General features: G+C 39.6%; 2 protein-coding genes across 2 annotated transcripts; both read left to right on the forward strand.

Annotated features, from left to right (window-relative positions):
- Positions 1–368: 368 nt before the first annotated feature.
- ndufa9a (NADH:ubiquinone oxidoreductase subunit A9a) lies at positions 369–5,739 on the forward strand. The gene is made up of 11 exons (XM_030427202.1): positions 369–525; positions 1,810–1,983; positions 2,517–2,614; positions 2,742–2,833; positions 2,993–3,134; positions 3,752–3,854; positions 4,121–4,191; positions 4,419–4,495; positions 4,881–4,976; positions 5,300–5,366; positions 5,470–5,739. The coding sequence occupies exons 1-11, from the start codon at positions 471–473 to the stop codon at positions 5,638–5,640; spliced, it is 1,146 nt and encodes a 381-aa protein (XP_030283062.1). The 5' UTR covers positions 369–470; the 3' UTR covers positions 5,641–5,739.
- A 1,004-nt stretch (positions 5,740–6,743) lies between these two features.
- On the forward strand, positions 6,744–17,151 carry LOC115586117 (probable polypeptide N-acetylgalactosaminyltransferase 8). Its single transcript, XM_030424894.1, has 11 exons — positions 6,744–6,965; positions 11,844–12,087; positions 12,395–12,561; positions 12,723–12,906; positions 13,053–13,250; positions 14,697–14,811; positions 14,940–15,125; positions 16,013–16,150; positions 16,431–16,526; positions 16,613–16,780; positions 16,991–17,151. The coding sequence occupies exons 1-11, from the start codon at positions 6,794–6,796 to the stop codon at positions 17,123–17,125; spliced, it is 1,803 nt and encodes a 600-aa protein (XP_030280754.1). The 5' UTR covers positions 6,744–6,793; the 3' UTR covers positions 17,126–17,151.
- The last annotated feature ends 4,229 nt before the right edge of the window (positions 17,152–21,380 follow it).

Here is a 21,380-nt window from a genome sequence, read left to right on the forward strand (position 1 = left end):
AAAAAAACAGATGTTGTTTATTGACAACACAAAACTGGTCAACCTCCTCCAAAATGACCAGGAAATGTACTAAATGTTTCTTAATGTAAATCCCTCAGTGATCCGAACATACACTGACAGAAAGCAGTGAAAACGTGCAAACAAATGTCAATTTCCAACAACAAAAAATGCCACGAAAAAATGATCAGATGAATAAGGCTTGATACGTCTGCGCCATTAAAAAAGTAAAAAAAAAAACATCTGTGACAACAATGAGAATCTGATACATCTTCATTTGAAATTGTTATGTATGGCTAAACGTGTGCTTTCATTTCAAAAAGACCTCCGTCTGTTAACATACAGACTTTTTGTTTTGTTTCGTTACGACCACACATTTAATCCAGGAGCATTATACAGCTCAGTCTAACGTTATCGGGGTTTAGCGTGCCGTACGCGTATTTTGGCCCTCACGATATGCCGTAGTAGGAAAGATGGCGACCGTGGCACTGGTTAGCCGTCCTGCGAGTGTCCTTCCGAGGATTTCAAGTGAGTACTGTCAACACAGTGGGTATTTGATAATGACATATATATGGTAGACGACAATATTTTGAATTCATACATTTACACACATACTATATTAACACAGGCTCATAGTTAGACCACACAGTCGGTTCGAGTGACCTTGCTAACTCGGCTAGGTAGCAACCTGCTAGCAAGGGCTTTTGCTAGCCAACGTTAGAGGCTCATATTTAGACCAGTAAATAATTCTGCCATTATAAGTTCAACCACCTGACCATGTAACCAACTCTTTCACTTCTTGGTTAGCGTTAATAAGAAATGATAAGGTTAATGCGATGTGTCAGACTGAACTTCAGCCATTTTTACTTACAGTGGCCGACTTAAACATGACGTCTGTTATAGTGACTCAAAACGTACGCTTTTTCCACAAAAAATGACATTCATCAATGTCATCATAGGATGTTATTCTTGAAACTTAACAAAGAATGAAATGCCGACTATTTGTGTCGTTGTTTTAGTGTAATGGGCATTGGAAATAACGACGCTGTCAATAATAAGTGCCTGACCAGTGACACTAAGCTAGCGTTAGTTCCTGTCTGCTAACGGTGTACGGATCACATCAACTTATTTTCTTTATTGTACCGGTGCACAGTCCATGGTTCCTGATGGGAATTGTATCGTTTGTAGGAAAGCATCCAACCCTTGACGATGTCTTATTGCTATTGTGTTGCAGACTTTCATCTGGTCAGTGCGTACAGTAATTTCCCCTAGTCTGTAGGTTGTTTGTCGTTTGTAGACTAGAGATGGAGTGAAGTACAATGTAATCAAAGCAGAAAATGCAAAGAAATCGTGACACACAATATCACTGCACTGCAATGATCAGTTTCATATGGTCTGTGTAAATTATCTACACAGAGTAGAGCCAGCGTCTTGTTATTGCAAGGTCGCTGGTTCAATTCCCGTGGTCTGCATGTTGAAGTGTCCTTGGGCAAGATGATGAAGCCCAAACTGCTCCTGATGTGCTCGTCTGCACCTTGCATGGCAGCCACTGCTATCAGTGTATGAGTGTATCTTTGAATTACTGTAAGTCACTTTGGACAAAATAGCGCCTGCCCAATGCCCTAAATCATGTCATTCAATTCAAACACCACAAACCGCAATGAAACAAAAAACAGAAGAAGGAAACAAAAAAGAGCATAGTAATGATGGGGGGGATTTATTACATAATTAAATTTGGTAACATGTACCTAAAATAAATACTTGATTCAGTGTATCTTAACTCTTGACGGTGTGTCCCTCTCTTCTCAATAGGCGGCTGCTCTCCTGCTGTGTTTTCAGCCGCTGCTGTCACCACAGTCCAGCAGAGGAAGCTGCACCATGCTGTCATCCCCAGAGGGAAAGGAGGACGCTCCTCCTCCAGTGGAATAGCTGCGACGGTGTTTGGTGCCACCGGCTTTCTGGGTCGATATGTGGTCAATAGGCTGGGTGAGTTTGAAAACGATAGCATATTTGAGACCCCTGCTTCATGAGTTTATGCTTATGAACAGCACACCCTGTGTTCCAATATCCCACATGAGCTCTCATCACGATTCGAATACAATCTTATATCGTAATGCTGTCTGAGATGCTGTCAACATGTACTCTCATTTAGGTCTTACTCTGAAGTTGTACTCTGAAGTTGTTTGATTGTTGGGAGTAATGTGACGTATGTATTGATGATGTATTTAATTCACTGCTGCAAAATTATTATGGCAAAACTACTCGCTGTTAAACAAGGGAAGTGGCAGTGAAGCTGTGAGGCTGACATATGGTGTTATCATTAGCTTACTGTGATTTGCATTTAGTAATTCATGGTATTTAGTGGTAGATAGACACAGACAATGATATTCAAGAGCAGGTTGTTCAGGGTGACTAGTATATGTTATAAATATAATAAATATGTTTTATGTATTTCTGCCATGAATTTCCAAGTTGCCCTAAACCACTCCCTGTATGTATGACATACTGATCATTTGCAGGTCGGATGGGCTCTCAGATTGTGGTCCCTCACCGCTGTGATCAGTATGACCTCATGTACTTCAGGCCCATGGGTGACCTTGGACAGATCATTTTCATGGTAAGATGCATCCAGAGGATGCCAGGATCTTGCTGAAATGTTACAACACTCCTGCATTGTGGAATCCTTAATCTGCATGTATTTATACATTTAAAGCCTTAATTGAAATGCATCTTTCCTCCTGCAGGAGTGGGATGCCAGGAACAAAGACTCCATTAAACAGGCTTTGGAGCACTCTAATGTTGTCATCAACCTAGTGGGCAGAGAGTGGGAGACAAGGTATAGACTGAAAGAAATTCTTAAGACATCCGATTTATGTTATATTATGTTGTTCACTAGGAACAGTTTTTTCATTTAACATGACTTGAAGATGCTAGTATAGAAATAGTAGGTAAGCATTTACATTCACACAAGCATTTTCCCTCTTTCTGTGTAAAGGAACTATCGCTTTGAGGATGTCTTCGTGTCCATCCCTCAGCAGATCGCCAAGGCAGCCAGAGAGGCCGGCATCACAAAGTTCATCCACATGTCACACCTCAACGCTGACATCCGCAGCCCGTCCAAATATCTGAGGAACAAGGTAGAGGGCTGCTGTTTCTCTACATGGTGGACACCTCTCTTAGATGTCCATCCATGTTTCTGTTGTACAGTATATACATGTTGAAAGAGTAAAGAATGCTCATCTGTATAAATAATGGCTAAGCCTATAAATAATATCACAATATTTTTAGCGGATATCATGATACAATATATAGCTTGATATTTTGAAATCTTATTTAAAGCACTTACATACTCATTTAAACCTAAACTATATACATGTTGTTATTATTATTATTATTATTATTATTATCTTGCCACTAGGGGGAGACAAAAACATATCATTCACCAGGTGCAGCTGCTGGCCAAAACACTGCAGTCTCTTCCACTTAGACAGGCTCACTATTTGAATATGCCAGGTCATTGCCCATAGAATTTCCACTTGTGAGAATGTTACTATAGTGAGCAGCTGATAGCAGAAGAAGTGTCCGTAAGAGGGAAAGACTGAGAAACATTATGCATCTTAAAATGACTTACTTACTACAGTTTGTTTGTTATGTAGTCAATTATTACATCCCATGTAGACTTAGGTGTAATACATCAAGTATATGCAGTATCCTTAACAGCTAGTATAAATGTGTGAATAATGTTTCCTTACAGGCTGTAGGAGAGACAGCAGTGAGGGATGAGTTTCCTGATGCCATCATCATGAAGCCCTCTGAGGTTTATGGGAGGGAGGACAGATTCTTCAACTATTACGCAAGTAAGACAGTTGATTGTGCGTCTGGAATCACCTGCCTTCTAAAGGCACACTCTGTTAATATCAACTGTTTTCACTCACTTCACACTCAATAAAATGTAATTGGCAAAACACTTCAGTTACCTGTTTTTATATAGAAGAGACTCTTTCTATTGCTTAAATCATAACCAATTCATTCTTCCACAGTGTTAAAGTGCTCCTGTTTAGCACGACCAGTTAACCAGCTAACCTGTAAAAAGCTCATGTGAGACTTTAATCCTTTTTTTCAGACATGCGCTGGTTTGGCAATGCAATTCCACTCATCTCCAATGGGAAGAAGACTGTGAAGCAGCCTGTTCATGTAAGTTTGCTCAAAGGATACAGCCATTCTAATATTTTTTACTTTTTATAAATTCAAAGTCCCCAAAGCAATGATTGGCAGTGTGACTGGTAGAATTAACATTCAAATGTGGATGTGATTGTTTACAATGCCAGGACAGCAAAAACAAATAATTTAGCAGCTCCTGAGGGCTGATTCTGTGTTTGGTGCCTTTCTGTAGCTGAGCCTCTCTCTTTATTCCTCCGCAGGTGGTGGATGTGGCCAAGGCTATCATCAATGCTGTCAGAGACCCCGATGCTAATGGAAAGACGTATGCACTTGTTGGGTAAGTGATCAAAACCTGTGCCAACAGTTTGGGAAAATGAAACACAAACAATTTTGACATAACAAAGATTCTGAACCATAATTTGTACGGAGGAAGAAAGTAATTGGTGCATTTGACAGAGTTTTACTTCAGGCTTGAAAGTAGCTTGATTAGTACATTTAAGGGGAAAACAAAATCCATGTCACTAGCAGTAGCTCATCCTCAAGTGTATGTGCTCATCAAAAAAAATATTTCTTGGATCATAAGTGTATGTGTGTATGGAAACACTGAGTCAGGATGTGTTGGTCCCTTGCATGCACCGGATTTGCATTCTTAGTGAGCACAAATTTACGTGATGAGGACTTTCTCTCATATTTGTTTTTATCCTGTTTCTCTTGTTGTCCAGCCCCAACCGTTACCTCCTTCATGACCTGGTAGAGTACATCTATGCCGTGGCACACAGACCTTTTGTGCCCTACCCTCTGCCCCGTCCACTTTATCAGTAAGTGCTTTATAAAGACAAGTTATCTGTCATGTAACTGACTCAAGCAATCAACCACAGTGAAGATGTACTGCAAAGGATGGTTGAATTTTAGGTTCATGTGTGCTATGATAACACAGATGGGTTTGAGCTTCACACAGATCCTATTCCACAAGGTACCCCACGTTTGTGGTGTACATGTGTTGATTGAACGTGATATTCAAACAAAGTAAACTCATCAAAACATTCCCCTACAGAACCACTTCTTATCAAAAACTTTACAAGGGTGCAGTTGTTTTATACCACTGTACAGTCATGTGTTGGCTTCTGTTTTTTCTTCTCAGCCTTGCTGCTCAGATTTTCTCAATGAACCCATTTGAGCCCTGGACAACCCCAGACAAAGTCGAAAGGGTAAGAAACCAAGAATTTGCGAGAACCTTGCTCTGCACCTGTAACTGTTGACCCTCTCATCAGAAAGCGAATTCTAATTCTACACTGCATTTTTATTTTCTAGTTTCATACAACAGACCTGAAGTATCCAGGACTTCCTGGTCTGGAGGATCTTGGGATCACTCCTTCCACTGTAGAACAAAAGGCTATCGAGATTCTGCGTCGCCACCGCAGATTCCGTTTTCTGGAGGCTGACCTGGATGAGACGAAGCCAGCCAAGACTGTCAGCTATTAAACGACCTGGCGAGAACTTCCCAACATCAGCCAGAGGATAGTACCTCTGATTGCTTTTCAACTATATTCTGTACATAAATAAAAAAAGATGTCCTCTAAAGGTTTTCTTGTTTTTATTTTATGATATGTTGCCATTAAAATGTCTGTAGATATTATGAACACTCTCCAGTTGTAAATGTAATCTCAATCGGACTTATGCTTTATTATTTTACTACACGTTTATCATAGCTGTAAAAAATCAGCCGAGGCACACCTTCAAGGTTGCATGTCATGCTGTGATGATTCTAAACTGGCTGTCTGCAGGGAAAATGCACTTGGCTAGGATTTCTAAATACTAGTCAACATTAATAGAACAATGGGGTAAAGTTTAGGTTCAGATCTCAATACAGCTCAAAAATGTAACAGCTGATGAAGCCTATGCTGGTCTGCAAAGCTAAATGAGGACAAATTCCAAGTTCAGATGCATGAAGCTTTTAGAGTATATAATTAATCACAAAAATAAACTGAAAAACAAAAAATTAGTAAGGTAAGAAATTCTACCATTTAGACAATTTGTAAAATAAATAAAATCAATTTAATTTTAACTGTAAAATGTATTCAGAGTGTACACTACAATTCTGCCATTAATGAAGACTTGTATGTATCCACATAGAATCAAGCTGTCATTAATGCAAGATCATGTCATACATTTGGAGCCTGTTTACATGGACTGTCATTGAAAGCCATACAATAAAACATAAGTTCAAAGGGGGGATGAAAGCCTTGTAGTAAGAGTAAATACTTAAGTGTACTTTGAAACCTCTTGTTATATTGTTTGCTTGATAGTGTCAAATTTCCGCCTCTCCACCTTCAAGTCACTACAGGGAAATATTCACATACTGTAGCATTCTTTAAAAGCAGTGTACTGACTGTGTTTCCCCTGAGCCATATAAAACCATGCTCTTTTGATTTTAACTATACATGTGTGAAATTAATGTAAAACTAAAGTGGCAAGTGAAGTAGTGATTTAGGCTGCACAACCTAGGAATTGTTATCTTTAAGATAAGGTTTTGTGGAGCAATAATATTGTGAGAGCTTTACTTGAGTAGTCAAGTGTGGAACTGCTGGCACAGAGGACACGATGACATTGGCGTGAGCCTTCAGGAGAAACAACAATGAAGGCATATCTGCGAAAAGCTGGAATTATTGCACCGGTTTTACTCTTCATATACATTTTCTTCTACATGACGAGTTGGAGAGCAGACAAGTCATTTCCAGAAGGACCCACAGATCAAGAGCTTGTGATGAGGAAACTGGACCGGATTGAACAGACCCTAAACAATCTGGGTGAGTAGTGATTTCCACACAACTTCAAAAGACTTATTACATATTGTTGATATATATCAAAAATCTGAGGTTTTTAAATGGGTAACAAGTAATAAAAGAGGAAGACATGATAAATTACTCTACAAGCACAAACAAGTCATGTAGCTGAAAGTGGTTGTAGATTTTAAATACATTTAGTTAATTGCAACTTAATCACCCTAAAATGACTGTTATGACCTCCATTTATAAAAGTCAAAACTAAGGCTCAAAAGGTGTTGGAGGATGCAACATTTGAAAAAAAGAACACCAGACACGAGGTAAACAATTAAACAAGCTTTTATTAAATTATTCCCAAAAGCAAACCAGGTACAAACAAGTGGACTGAAGATACTGGACAAAAGGAACAAAAGCATGCAGTGGGCTGTTGTTCCCTGCGTCTCCCCCTAGACTACCTAAATAGAAACTAATCCTAAAAACAAAACACAAATAACAACCACCGGTAAACAAACTAAAATAACATAACCCCATCACCTAACATGCTTGCACAGGAAAAAAAAAAAAAAAAGAAAGAAAAGGTGAGGAGAGAACACTCCTCGCAAGTGTGCTGCGACTCGTGTGATCTTATACTCTCCTGTCTCTGCACTCTCTGCCCTCTTATCACCTCCCACTCCACCGGAGCACTGATTACACTGAGGCAGAGAGGGGGGAGGGAGGAATCACACTAGTTTGTTTTACAATGTAGCTTCTGTATTGTTGACTGTACAACATTCAGTTCACAGCAGAGGCCTGATTGACAGTCTAAACATCTCCTGCTGGGTGACCTCATTTAACTGTTTTAACTGGCATTGGACCAGACATGACTGACTGTACTTGACTTCAGCTCTTTAGAGAGGCTTCATCTACACCAGCAATCTGTTTAATGTGTGGGTTTTTATCTAGTTTTTTTTTTTTTTTTTTTTTTAACAGAACAGGACTGTGTTCTTACATGTTTGATCATTTACCAACTCAAACGTGATTCTTCACACTATTGTCAATAATCTATATAGGCCTACTTCAGCATACAGGTCAAAAGGCAGCATGCAGGATTTATCAGTTGTCATCAGCAAACTGAAAGGAGCAGTGAGTGAGTCTGGAGAAAGACAACTGACTGTCAAATGCCAACACTTCACGCCCCAAAGAGCCAGTATTTGATGACATAGGGAATAAGATACAACAATTGATTCTTTCTCCGGAACTGCTGACGCGCAGACAATTTCAAGATACAGTAAAGAACTATGAACAAAAGCGGAAGAGTCATGAAAGAGGTATCACTATATGCCCTTTAACATCCTTTGGTCGAACAATCCACCCAGCAATTACAGTTACTACATGTGTTGAATTACATAGCCTTGTCACAAACTGGTTCAATGTATGTGGGGAGACAAGTCAGGATTTAATCGCCAATGTAAATGTTTTACTGTGACTTAAACAACATATCTACAAAAAACATTGGGTGTGGATAGTAGCAGCATCAGTAGTGAATGCATTGTGTGGATGAATGAGGTGTGTGAATGCAAAAGAAAACACACACAAACCCAGAACCGGTTGCGTGCGAGCGACAGAGAGAGAGAGAGAGACATCAAGCTGGCATTTATAAACCTTGGTAGAAGCCTAGCCAGGTGTCAACACCTTGCCCCAACAACCCTCCCTGACTGCCAGCTCCTGCAGGAAGTGATCAGCTGCATCATGGTGAGCACAAGGGGAGGGGTCGTAAAAATCCCCCTACAGAAGAACGAGGTCCCACTTCGTCTTGTACATTGAACAATTGACACTACACAATCAAGACCGTTCGTACGCAATTACATCGTCAGTTCCCTTAATGTGTCGGATGTTCAAGTTATATGGCTGCAGGAACAGTGACCACCTAATTAGCCTCTGATTAGGCTTATGTGGTGACTTCTGCAGGTTTTGCTTAGCCAGCCCACCTGCTCTGTACAGTTTTAGTCTGAAGCCTTTGACATTATCTATAAGATTTTGAGGTGGATTCTCTGGCAAACATCCATCTTGCAAAACTGCAAGTGGGCTACCCACTTCATGGCCAAACACCAGCTCATTCGGACAGAATCCGGTACTTTCCTGAAGCACCTGAGCAAACAGATGGGATGTTAAGTTGGAACCCTTATCAGACTGTATTACCTTGGGGATGCCAAATACTAAAATTAACTGGGTCGAAACACTAACCACTGCCTTTGCTGTAATACTAGGAAGTGGATAAGCAGTAGGACATCTACTAACCAAACACATTACAGTCAGCAAATGTGTGTGTCCAGATTTGGACTGAGGCAGGGGACCTACACGATGATCAAATGGCTGCCCACTGGGGATGCTTGGCTGTAGGCTGTAGCAGGTTAAACAACCTGATTTGGCTTGCCAGTGAGCTGACAGGTATGACGTCTTAATGAAAAGAGCAACATCTCTCTTTAAGCGTGGCCATAGGAAATGTTGCAATATGCAGTCATAGGTTTTACAGACACCAAGATGACCTGCTACATTTCCATGTGACATCTGGAGCACTTTACTGCGACAGTTAAGGGACAACAACTCGGAAGATTGGCTCTCCTACAGATACATTACCATGTGGCAGCCACTTCCAAACCAATAGATAATTTAGGAGGAAATAGAAGCAGCATCCCTCACCTCTGATGCTGGCACAACTCAATACAGCTCAGTTAAAGAGTAATCAGCCTTTTCTTATGCCAATAGCTCAGCCTGAGAACCTGCTAAATAGTCAACCAGCAAAGAATCGGGCAACTCCAAACACTTCCACGACACTCTGCATCACTGCTGGCAGCATGGGTGATGGCACAGGCTGGGAAAATGTAACCCAAGTGCAGTACTGTCACAGAGGGCCCTACCACAGTGGGGAATGTAGGCAGCTTCACTACATTAGGTTCACAATCAGCCCACACCTTGTCACCAGCCAAATCATTCCACAGAATCATATGCACACCCTCAAAAGGCAACTGGGACAAACACCCACTGACACCTCCCCCTGAACAAGACCACAGTTAAGAACCACTCGATGCATTGATACCCACCCCGAGTGTGATTACACATATACCAGTGTCAGTTTTGGCTGAAAATGGTAACAGACTAAAGAATGAAAGAATTTAGTGGTCCAGTGTCTCTTAGGATTTTAATGGGAACCTGCACCACACCTCCTACCAAAGACACCCACCCATCTGATATAAAAGCAGTCAGCCTGAGGAGCAACCAGCTCAGTAAAAGCCTGCACTTGACCTAGGTCCCTGCTCTAAGATGTAACGACTGGAGCAGCCAGAACAGCAGTTTTCACCAGACCAGAGGATCTGCTGGCTTTCCTGTTGTTCAAACATTCAGGATTAGGCACCACACAGGTTACTGGACTGCCAACTGGCTGTTGGTTTTCACACTCCTTTAACTTATCTGGAATGTCAACTTCACAGTGCTCTGCAATCCTAAAAAGTTGTTCTTTGGTGCACTGCTCTAGTGAAGATTCTGAATGATCCTGGATAAAACTCTCCACAAGGGAAGCTATCCTCAGCCAAACAAGTAACCAACCTGGGGTAACAGGTGAACAGGAGCCTGACCCTTATCCTGACGCTAACTACAACCATTAAAGCTAGCTAACCAACGCATCTGTAGTCTTCATGCAGTTAATTGTGGGGGTTAATTATGCATGCTAAGGTGGCGGTATGACGAAAGCTGCCTAAAGTAGTCACAAGTCCATTAGAGGACTGCCAAGCCTAACAAGCTCAAACAGACACCAAGATACCCTAGATATGGCCCACCACAAAACAGTCAAGTCCAATCAAGCTCACAACAGATAGGGACCAAATACCTCTCCTAAATCTCCTACAACCATACAGGAAGCAGCTAAGTGCCAACAACCTGACATTTCCCCTCCCAAAACAGTTGGCAACTGTCAGCTGCTGTTGAATGCCAAAGAATACACCCGGACAAACCCAGAACCTGTAGCGGTGTGGAGCCTAGGAGAAAGACAGAGAGAGAGAGAGACAATGAGACAAAGATGGCATTTATAACCTTGGTAGAAGCCAAGCCAGGTGTCAGCACCTTGCCCTAACAAACCTCTCTGACTGCCAGCTCCTGCAGGAAGTGATCAGCTGCATCATGGTGAGCATAAAGGGAGGGGTTGTAACACTTAAATAAAAGGATAAGTGCCCCAATATATTGTATGTAAAATTTCCATGGCAAGTTAAAATTCAACATTCAAGACACCCACTTATCCTGTCCACAAAAGACATTAATAAAAACCTTCCCTCCAATCTGGATAAGAAAGTCTCTAATGGCGTATTCAGACTGAACATAACAAAACAGAAATATATGCAAAAGCACAAGAATACAGCTTCTAAATTTGATACAGTCGATCGTATCTCAAATTGAGTGAAACAATTTTTGCATATCCCAAAGATTTATGATCCTATTTCAAAAACACAGAAATAAAACAGAAGGAGAAAAACTGAGGGAAAAGAGAAAGAACTAGAGATTATGGTAAGTTTTGAAATCAGTCACGAACTGGACTCAACTCAACTCAACTGAATATTTAATATTCCGATAGGACAGTTCAGAAGTCAAATTATCGAGAAAAACAAGTCAAAACTTTGCTCCATATACATCTTGTGAATGTTATCTGTAATTGACGAGGATAGAAAACTAGGTGGCTGGATGTTATATTACATTTGTTTTGACTAAGAAAACCAGTATGCAGCATGCAGCACTGATAAGCTTTCCAAATCTTCCAATTTCAAAACAGATTTGAACTTCTACTGAGAGACCAGTAGAAGAGTATAACTGAATGACACTGCTCCTCATTTCCATTTCCAACCTTCTCTGTCTTTTTATGAACACAATCCACTAAAGAAAAGCTGATAGAAGTCTCTGGTCAAAAGAGCAATGGACTTTTACCTAAGCTGGACCAACAAACACTGACGATTGCGGTGCCAAAGTTATATCCAAACTCCATCCTGTTTGAGAATTGGGGTAACGGCCTGCCAGAGGAGGAACAGAAGGAGGCTGAAGGTCTGTTTCAGATTTATGGATACAATGCCTTCCTGAGTAACCAGCTACCACTAGACAGGAAGCTTCCAGACACAAGAGACCACAGGTATCTTTGTTCATATCCTGACGTTTGCCTTAACTTGATATGTAGAATCATTTTCCAAATGTCTCTTCTAAATGTGACAAAGATATATCTAGCCAGAAATACATAAATTTGACACACCCTTTGCCAGCTCATGCCGGCTCAAACAATGCTCACAACACTTTACAGCACACGATGCAGCATGTAAAACATCTAGGCAAATGATGAAATCCTTTCGGTCATTCTACTTGCAGTTCAGTCCCCTTGAACAACTTGTGACTGACACTCGAACCAAATTTTTACACCTGTCACTTCATCTCACACCATTCAGATGTCTGACAAAAAAATATCCCAAGGACCTTCCAACCATCAGCGTGGTGCTGATCTACATAAACGAGGCTCTTTCTGTCATTAAAAGGGCAATAAGAAGTATCATCACAAACACTCCAAAGCACCTGCTGAAAGAGATCATTCTGGTAGATGACCACAGCACTTACAGTGAGTTTAACTGTAAATGTCTCAGTGTTCACATCTACATCAAACACTTTTGTTGAGTATAATCGATTTGTTAAGTATTTAGATGATCTAGCTGTTTATCTAGCTGTTACTGTCACGTGTACTCCTTTATTTATAGATCTGACTGTGGACTACATTTTCAGATGACCTTGGAAAACAGTTAAAAGATTACATAGGTCAGATTCACAATGAGAGACCTGGACTCATAAAGCAAGTGCGGCATACACGACAAATGGGCTTGTCCCAGTCCCGGATTTCAGGTTGGGAGCATGCCACCGCAGATGTTGTGGCCATTTTGGATGCCCATATTGAAGCCACAGTGGGATGGTATGTACAGGTTTTAAATTAAGTTGTAAATTTCAGAGAAACAACGAGTAAATGAAGTGCTGTGACGTTAAATTCCTTCTCTGCCTCAAGTTTACCTCCCCCTCTTGAGGTAATCGTTCTGTTTCCTATTTCTTTTTACCTTCCAGGGCAGAACCTTTGCTGGCCAGGATCAAAGCTGACAGGACTGTGGTGGTGTCCCCTGTGTTTGATAAGGTCCATTTTGATGACCTACATGTGGAAAGATATTTACCAGCTTCTCATGCCTTTGACTGGGCTTTGTGGTGCATGTACGAGTCCTTCAGTCCACAGTGGGTGAAGATGGCGGATGAATCACAGCCTGGGAAGTATGTGGAACAAGCAGTGTTTTATTTAGCCATTTAACTGAGTGGGCTGATTAGGGGTCAGACCTCACCTAGAATAGTTTGAAAAATGTTAATTTAGACACTTATACAAAGGAGCATCCAGCTATTTTAGATCCTATGAAACGTATTTACACATTTGCAGTAAGGTTGGTGGAAAATCTAGTGCTTACCTCCCAGTCTATTGTCTAATGTTGTGTTTTTAAAGGCAACATTATTGACTTATTTTACCTTAAAATAACAACTTCAAAACAATTTGATGGCACACAGTGATTTGGAACAAGGAGAAAAGTCATTCCCGCTCTGCGCCCTGAAGACCTATTCTTACACAATCAAATCCAAGTATGTTTCTGCAAACCAATGATATGTTGCAACTTAACATTTCTTTAGGTTTCAGCACTGTGCTTATACTCCATATATATTTAGGCACAAAAACACTTGGTTAGGGTAAGAAAAACATCATGTGTTGACCTAAAGTACCTGTCTTTGCTACCATACATACAGCTGGAAATTGTCCTGAGGTCGCCCTAAAATGTCTAACAATTCACTGAAACTGGATCATATTTCATGTAGAAAAGGTCTTCCCGCTGATGTCCTCCAGCTGCTCTGTCTTAACTCTAAATGATTTAGGGAGTTTCCTGATGGACGGATGGCTTTATTTGTTGCTAATGTAACGGCTGGTAATTGTAGTCACCATTAGCTAGTTAGCCAAGTTAGCTGTACAGCTAGCTAACTACAGTTTGGATCTCTAGGGGATTGTTGGCGTTTACTGTACACCGCTAGCACAGAAACTTTAGGCCATCGGGGGAGGCTTTCAGGCCTGAAGTGAGGAATGCTGGCAGGGGACAATGCTGGAATGTGCACCAGAACCCCCCCTGCGAGCTGGCAACGCAACTAGGCTCAGCAGCCTCTTCAGATATCCAAATGTATAAAGGTAGCACATACACAAATCTTTAGGACACAGTTTACGAACCTAAATTTCACTGATTTATTCTGGCCACGTTAGCCAACATGCTAATGTCACAGACAGGGCTTCATTTGTGTCCGATCCTTCTGGAGCCTCCTAGATTCAAACTGGCAAATTTCTATAATACTGATGTTATCTATCCTGTCCTTATTTTCTTGTCCACTGAAAAATCACTCATTTACCTATTTTGCAGGCATTGTAAATATGATTTTAAAAAGAGATAGAGGGCTGTCACTGAACTTGGTTTCTTGTCCTGAAGATCTGTGTGTGTGCTACATTTATACCTTTGGGTATTCAGCAGTTGGAACATATAGACGGGTTTAGCACCAGAAAATAAAACACTGAGAAGGTGCATCCGTTACAGCATTTTCTCTGAAAGACTTCGTAGCTAAACATCAATGTGTTAAAAGGCAGTACAAATGTTAGAGCATTAGTTGTACTACCGTAATGTTTGTTTTGGACAGGAGTCCCTCTGTTATGGGAATCTTTGCGGCAGACAGACAATTCCTTGGAGAAATTGGTGGGCTGGATGGTGGAATGAAAGTTTACGGTGGAGAAAATGTTGAACTTGGGATTCGTGTGAGTAGTAGCCAACATTGTTAAGTAATTTATTTATTTTTAAAAATAACCTGAAGGAGAGTTCGAATCATCAAAAGTTTAAGAGTTGTTCAATCACTAATGATAACATCTGTGTCTTGACTGCCCAGGTGTGGCTGTGTGGAGGAAGTGTAGAGGTTGTACCTTGCTCCAGAATAGCTCACATTGAGAGGGCACACAAACCGTATGCTCTTGATCTTACCCCTGCTGTGAGGAGAAATGCCTTGAGGGTTGCAGAGATTTGGTTGGATGATTACAAGAAGAACGTGTTAATATCCTGGAACCTTCCTCTTAAGGTTAACACAATGATTTCTGAAGATTGTTTTTACTATACAGTCTTAATTAGTAATACACTGCATAAATAAAAAGCTCATCAAGGCTGGCATCTTTTACATTAATGTGTACTGACACACTAGATGTTGGGAAAAGTTGTTCAGCTTGTTGGGTCACACCTCAATAGGTTAAACTTGCTCATCAAGTCAGTAAGAAATCTATAAACATGTCAAGGAGTGTCACACTTTGCTAGGGAGTGCATTTTCCATTACAGCTAAACTGTCCATGGCCTTGTTTTACTCTATTAGACAACTGTCTCTTTTATCCTGGAAAGCATTTTTTATCCTATAGGACACTGTACTCATATTCATTAGAATTTGGTGACGATTCAATGGTAACAAGTTGTTGCTCTCTGCAGCCAGCTAAAAGTATTAAAATGGAAACTTAGAAAACCTCAGCACTTCTTATCTACCGTCCATCCATATGCTCATTGTGTTAAAACCGTCACAATATTGTCACCAATTGTTGTGAAATGGGCCTATTGATAGTAGCAACAAGATACAACACTTTTATCAGCACTACTAAAAGATGCCACCGATATATTCAGCTTAATGAATATGAGATTTATTGTTTTAGATGAATGTAGATTTCACTACTGGTTTGCATTGTTCATGCCTGGGTAACACTTTATAATGACCATCATAAATACATTTACATTTATAATTAGTTAAACTTCAGTCAATAATTACTTGACTGTTAAACAATTAAATGCTTTATAAACAATCTATTAAGCAAATAGAAAGCTTAAAAACCCAAAACTAAAATGTTATTAACTTATTAAGTATTATTTATAAATGATGGGTATTATGAGTGTTACCCGTGCGTCTTCTAATATGTATATAACACACAGAATCATGGAATCGATATTGGTGACATATCCAAGAGGAAGAAGCTCAGAGAACAGCTGAAATGTAAACCTTTCAAGTGGTACCTGGACAATGTTTATCCAAGTCTGGAAACATGGGATAACATCTTGGGTTATGGTGTGGTAATGGCCATTTTCACTCATTCATTTACTGATGGAACAGTTCATTTTTCAATATACTGTATTAGTGTACCTGAAATATTTACAGTCAGTTCAAGGCTGTATTTTATTAGTTCCATCTTCACTGGATATACTCACTGTTTAACATCCTGTGGAAAAGCCTAAAGCATTCAACCATGCTAAAGTTATGACTGAACATTTTAAAAAGGATATAAAACACAATCAATGAATTTACACAGTGATAACAAAGAAATAACTCTTAACATGACATGGACCTTTTCAGATGAAGAACAGTCTTCTCAAGAGCAATTGTTTGGACCAGGGAGCCGTTCCAGGAAACATCCCCATCCTGTATGATTGCCACTTCCAGCAGCCACAGGTAATCTAAGAGCACGATCCCAAAAAATGACACTGAAATGATTTCCATAAATCAACATTTTAACTCAACATTTATCCATTTAACAGCATTGCTACTACAACACAGATGGTGAAATCATCATTGGAGGGCTTAAATCTCACAAATATAACAGTAACCGCTGCCTGGTTGACCCGGGCTCTGGTAGTACTCCCACTCTACATGAGTGTCCACTGGCAAAACTAACCAAACTCTACATGCACTGGGACTTCAAACAAGTAAGACCTTATCTGGCAACAACTGTGTTAGCACTTTCTTCAGAGCCCTTTACAGGTGAATCTAGTACAGTGTATTTTTGGATACAACTGGTATGAGGTGCCAAGGTCATAAATGGTCAGATGCTACATTTAGTTGCTTTAAAATGTTGTTGTGTTGGAGCATGTATGCTACTTTCTCATTTATTATCTCTCTTGAACAAACTTTTGCAGGGCCAAGCCATCAGAAACAAAGCAACAAACAGATGTCTTGAGATCGCCCAGGGAGAAAACTCTTACTATCAGGTCATCATTCAGCAGTGCAGTGGACAGAGCTGGACGTTTGAGCATCTCGTCAGAAATTTTTAAGTTTACTTCTTAAACTGAATTCATCATGTATTGATCTAATTTACATTTTTTTTTTTATTGATTAACCAAATATTAAAACCTAAACTGCCAACGTCTGAGTGACTGCCCTTCTAAATATTTAAAGAACCAATCATGTGTGAACGGACTATAATGTGATGTGAAAAATTAGTCTCTCTTGCTGGCAACAAAGAAGTTCCACAGAGTCCCTTTCATTTTCAACTGGTCAATTCAACTGATCTGGGCACATATCTCAAAGTACACTTCTGCACACTCTCCCACAGATGAACTGTCCAGTACAGTTCACTGTCAAAGGTGATGTAGGGGCAGGGATCATTGAAAGGGTTAATATTATTTTCATAGCACTTCAGGTTCAATGGCCACAACTCAACTCCAAATCATACCTCGGCACAAAATGTGTAAGACTTTGAAATCAAATGTGCCGATCCAACACGGATGAACAGAAGTATCCTCAGCTATTTCCGACAAACGTATTCAGTCAGGTTATATTTGGTGCTGGTGTGTTGCCTACATGTTAACACTATGTTGGATATATTTTTTGTATTCATGGTGTCTTCATGTTGTTCACATTTTGTATCCTGACCCACATATCCCACAGGTGTCAGAGTTAAAAGATGTTAGTTTCCTGTCAGACTGTGTCATGTCATTTCATGTCTTGTGACATGCAAGAAACTACACCTCATATTAGCAGCACACAATTCAGTTTAGCCCAGTATTCAAGAATGATTATATAGAGTACAAGAAAATGAAGATAGATATGATAATTTTCAGATTTTTTTCCTCTTCAAAAAGGTAACAAAAAGAACCAATAAGAGTATAATTAAATTACCGGCTATAGTAGTAGCACCAGTCATAACAATATCTTAACAATACCCATACCTACTCATCAGTAGTCCCGCCTTTAATCCTCTGACTACATCATGAGTTGCACATTTCTATGAATTATGGCCAGTTTGGCACCTACGAATTAAGTACCTTTAGCAGAGCTACTCTGTTGTTGTTAGCAGTGATGGGTCAGGCATGGGAGCTGACCAATCAGAGGAAACTGGGTATTCAGGAGGGAGTGCTTTAGAGAGACAGCAGATAAAACAGGGTGTTTCAGACAGAGGGGGAATACAGTGCTGCAGCACTGGACAGTATGAGAAAACTGAAATCTGTTCTAGCAGTGACCCAAAATAAAATAATGAATCTGAAAGGGGACATAATATGTTTCATTTTAGTGAATTTCTACATAAAATTTTGAATTTCAAAAAATAACTTTAGGAAGACATGGCTTTCTGAATGAAATATATTGTGAAAGACTACTTATAGCAGCTTTAATTTCAAATACATAACACAAACCTGTGAGAATGCTGTACAAATACCAGTGTGTTACACGATTTATTTCTGACACATTCTTACCACATCTCATGGACTGGAATGTGTGCATCCAGAATGACTACAATGTCCGCAGTAGCAGCCCTCCATCCAGAGACCCTGGCAGTAGCGAGGCCTTTCTGCTCGTCGTGCCTCACTCTTGGGATATGCAGACCTGGGATCTGTTACTCAAGCATCTTCATGTAAATGTCAAGGTCCCCCTTCAGGTCCTCTGAATTAGAAAGAGACTGTGATCATAAACTTTGATATAAGGGGAGAAAAGGCAAGACAGAAAGGCTACCAGTTTCTACGCTGGTTACCAAGTATGCAGTACTGATCATATACCTGCCTCACAGTCCAGTATGTTGTCAATGTGTCAGATTTATAATTGTAGTTAGGGATAATGAACTGTTTACACTACACTGAAAGGTGTTTATAACATTTAATTCACCCACACTGTAAAAGAAAAAAGGTCAATGACTGGCAGCTACGGCTGCCAAACAAAAAACGCAATATTAAAGTAAAATATCTTAAATTCAAATAAAGTCATTACTACTACTACAGAAATGTTCATTAAATGCTCTGCAGAAAACTACCATTATTTTATAAATTTTCCCAAAATTATTACGATCAAACACTTTTAATATTGACAATGCTAAGAGTTCAGCACTCCTACGTCATTCGTCAGCAGCATGTGTGTCGCATGCTTGAAGAGTTGAGTTTATCGTTAAGCAACAATGGAGCGAGCCAAAAAGTCGGCTGTGTGGAGATTGCCACGCCAACTAGTTCGACGACTGTTTGCAATGTCTGCAAAGTAAACATTTGGAGGGGTGGTGGTAGTACTGCAAATTACAATACTACCAATTTAATCAAGCACATCCAAAAACACCATGCTAAGGAGCACGCCAAATTCCTGCAACTCAACAAAACCAAAGGAGCAGGAGACAGTACGGCCCAGCAACTGACTTTGGCAGATGCACTTCAACAGCGCGAAAAGTTTCCTATGGAGAGCTTGAAAGCATTAGCAAGAACACAGAACATTTTAGAATTAATTGTTTTAGATGCTCAACCAATGACAGTTGTTGAAGATGAGGGTTTCTGTGGCCTACTGGAATACTTAGAGACAAGGTACTGTCTTCCATCACGCAAGTATTTTTCAGAGACCGGTATACAGTTTATTATTAATTCAACAAAGGTATCATTGTTGAATTAATAATAAATTGGTATCGGGTATCGACAGATATACAAAGCTCAGGCATCAGTATTGGGACTGAAAAAGTCGGATCGGTGCATCCCTATCAAACACCTTTTTTTAATTAAATTTTTTTTTTCTTTTTATTAATACAGGTGCAAATCAACATTGCAGACAAGGAATATAGACATACACACATACATATACCAAGAAATAGATCACAGAAACAAACAAAAAAAAACAAAAACAAAAAAAAACAATATATACAGTATATGTACATATATAGATAGATAACAATAATTATACATATAAGCACATGAACACACTCCAACCATTAGACAAATTGATATCATTACTATGTACAATTGGCAGAGACAAATCATAACTAAAACAATGAAAAAAAATAAAATAAAGTAAAATTAAATAAAATAAATAAATAAATAACACACAACACCTGCACATTTTATAGCCCCTTGACCCTCCCCAACCCCCTCGCACAGATCTTTCTCTAATTTTCAGATCATGCTGGATATTTCAGGTAAATACATGAATGTTGAATAATAATAAAAGGTTAAATCATAGCTCGAGCAACCTTGAGTGCCTTCTTCCTTGCATTGAGCACCCTCTGACCTGCTCCATTCATCTTGGCAAAAGAGACCTCCAGGGATAACAACTCTATTAAAGATTAAGTCCATTGAAGCATAGAAAGTGGATACGGTGGTTGCCACCTAACCGCTAACATCTTTTTAGCCACTGTACATGCAGAAAGCCACAGCAGCCTTTGCATATGGTTAAGGTTTTGCCCAGAATCATCATTTAAGAGCATACATTTTGGAGAGAGGTCAATCTCTAAGCCGAGTGCATTGTAGAGATGTTTTACTATTTGTTGCCAAAAGTTTTGAACTGATGGACACTCCCACATGATATGCAAGAAGGTCCCTATTTGATTCAAGTCACATAGATTACAATTTGGAGAAGGAGATAACTTAATCATGAAACGCTGTTTTGGTGTTAAATAAGTGCGATATAGAAAGTTGAGATTGGTTAACTTATTATTTAGGTTTTGTGAGGAATAAGCATAATTCCTCCAAACTCTATGCCAGTCTATAGATGATTCAGGGCAGTCCTTATTCTACACATTTGTTATCGCTAAAGGGGTCTGCATATGTTCCAACAAACTATTATAAATTACAGAAACGTGTCCTTTAGGTAGCCCTGATATTTTCTTAAATAATTCCATTATTGGATGATTAAGAGGTTTCCTATCAGTCAAATCACTGCTGCTCTTAAGGCAGAACGTAATTGTAAATATAAAAAGAAGGAATTTGATGACAGTTTAAATGTTTCACTCAAATCCTGAAAACTTCTTAACCCATCATCATTCATAATTTCTCCTAAACTGTGGATTCCTGATTTAGACCACTGAGGTGAGATAAAGTACTCCCCACCAGACTTAGGCTGTTATGGAATACTGGAGTACTTGCATGCCATTTAGATATCCAATTGTATATTTTTTCTATTTTCCTGAAATTCTGAATTGCACTGGCTATTACTGAACCATATTCCAGTTTGCATTTATTGAGAGAGAGACCTGTAAACAAACAATCATTTAAAGAAGCAGGTGCCACTAGATTCTTCTCAATGTTAAGCCATGGAGGTGAAGTTTTCTCACTAAACCAATTTAACAAA

The sequence above is a fragment of the Sparus aurata genome, chromosome 8 (assembly GCF_900880675.1).
Source record: "Sparus aurata chromosome 8, fSpaAur1.1, whole genome shotgun sequence".
Lineage (NCBI taxonomy): Eukaryota > Metazoa > Chordata > Actinopteri > Spariformes > Sparidae > Sparus > Sparus aurata.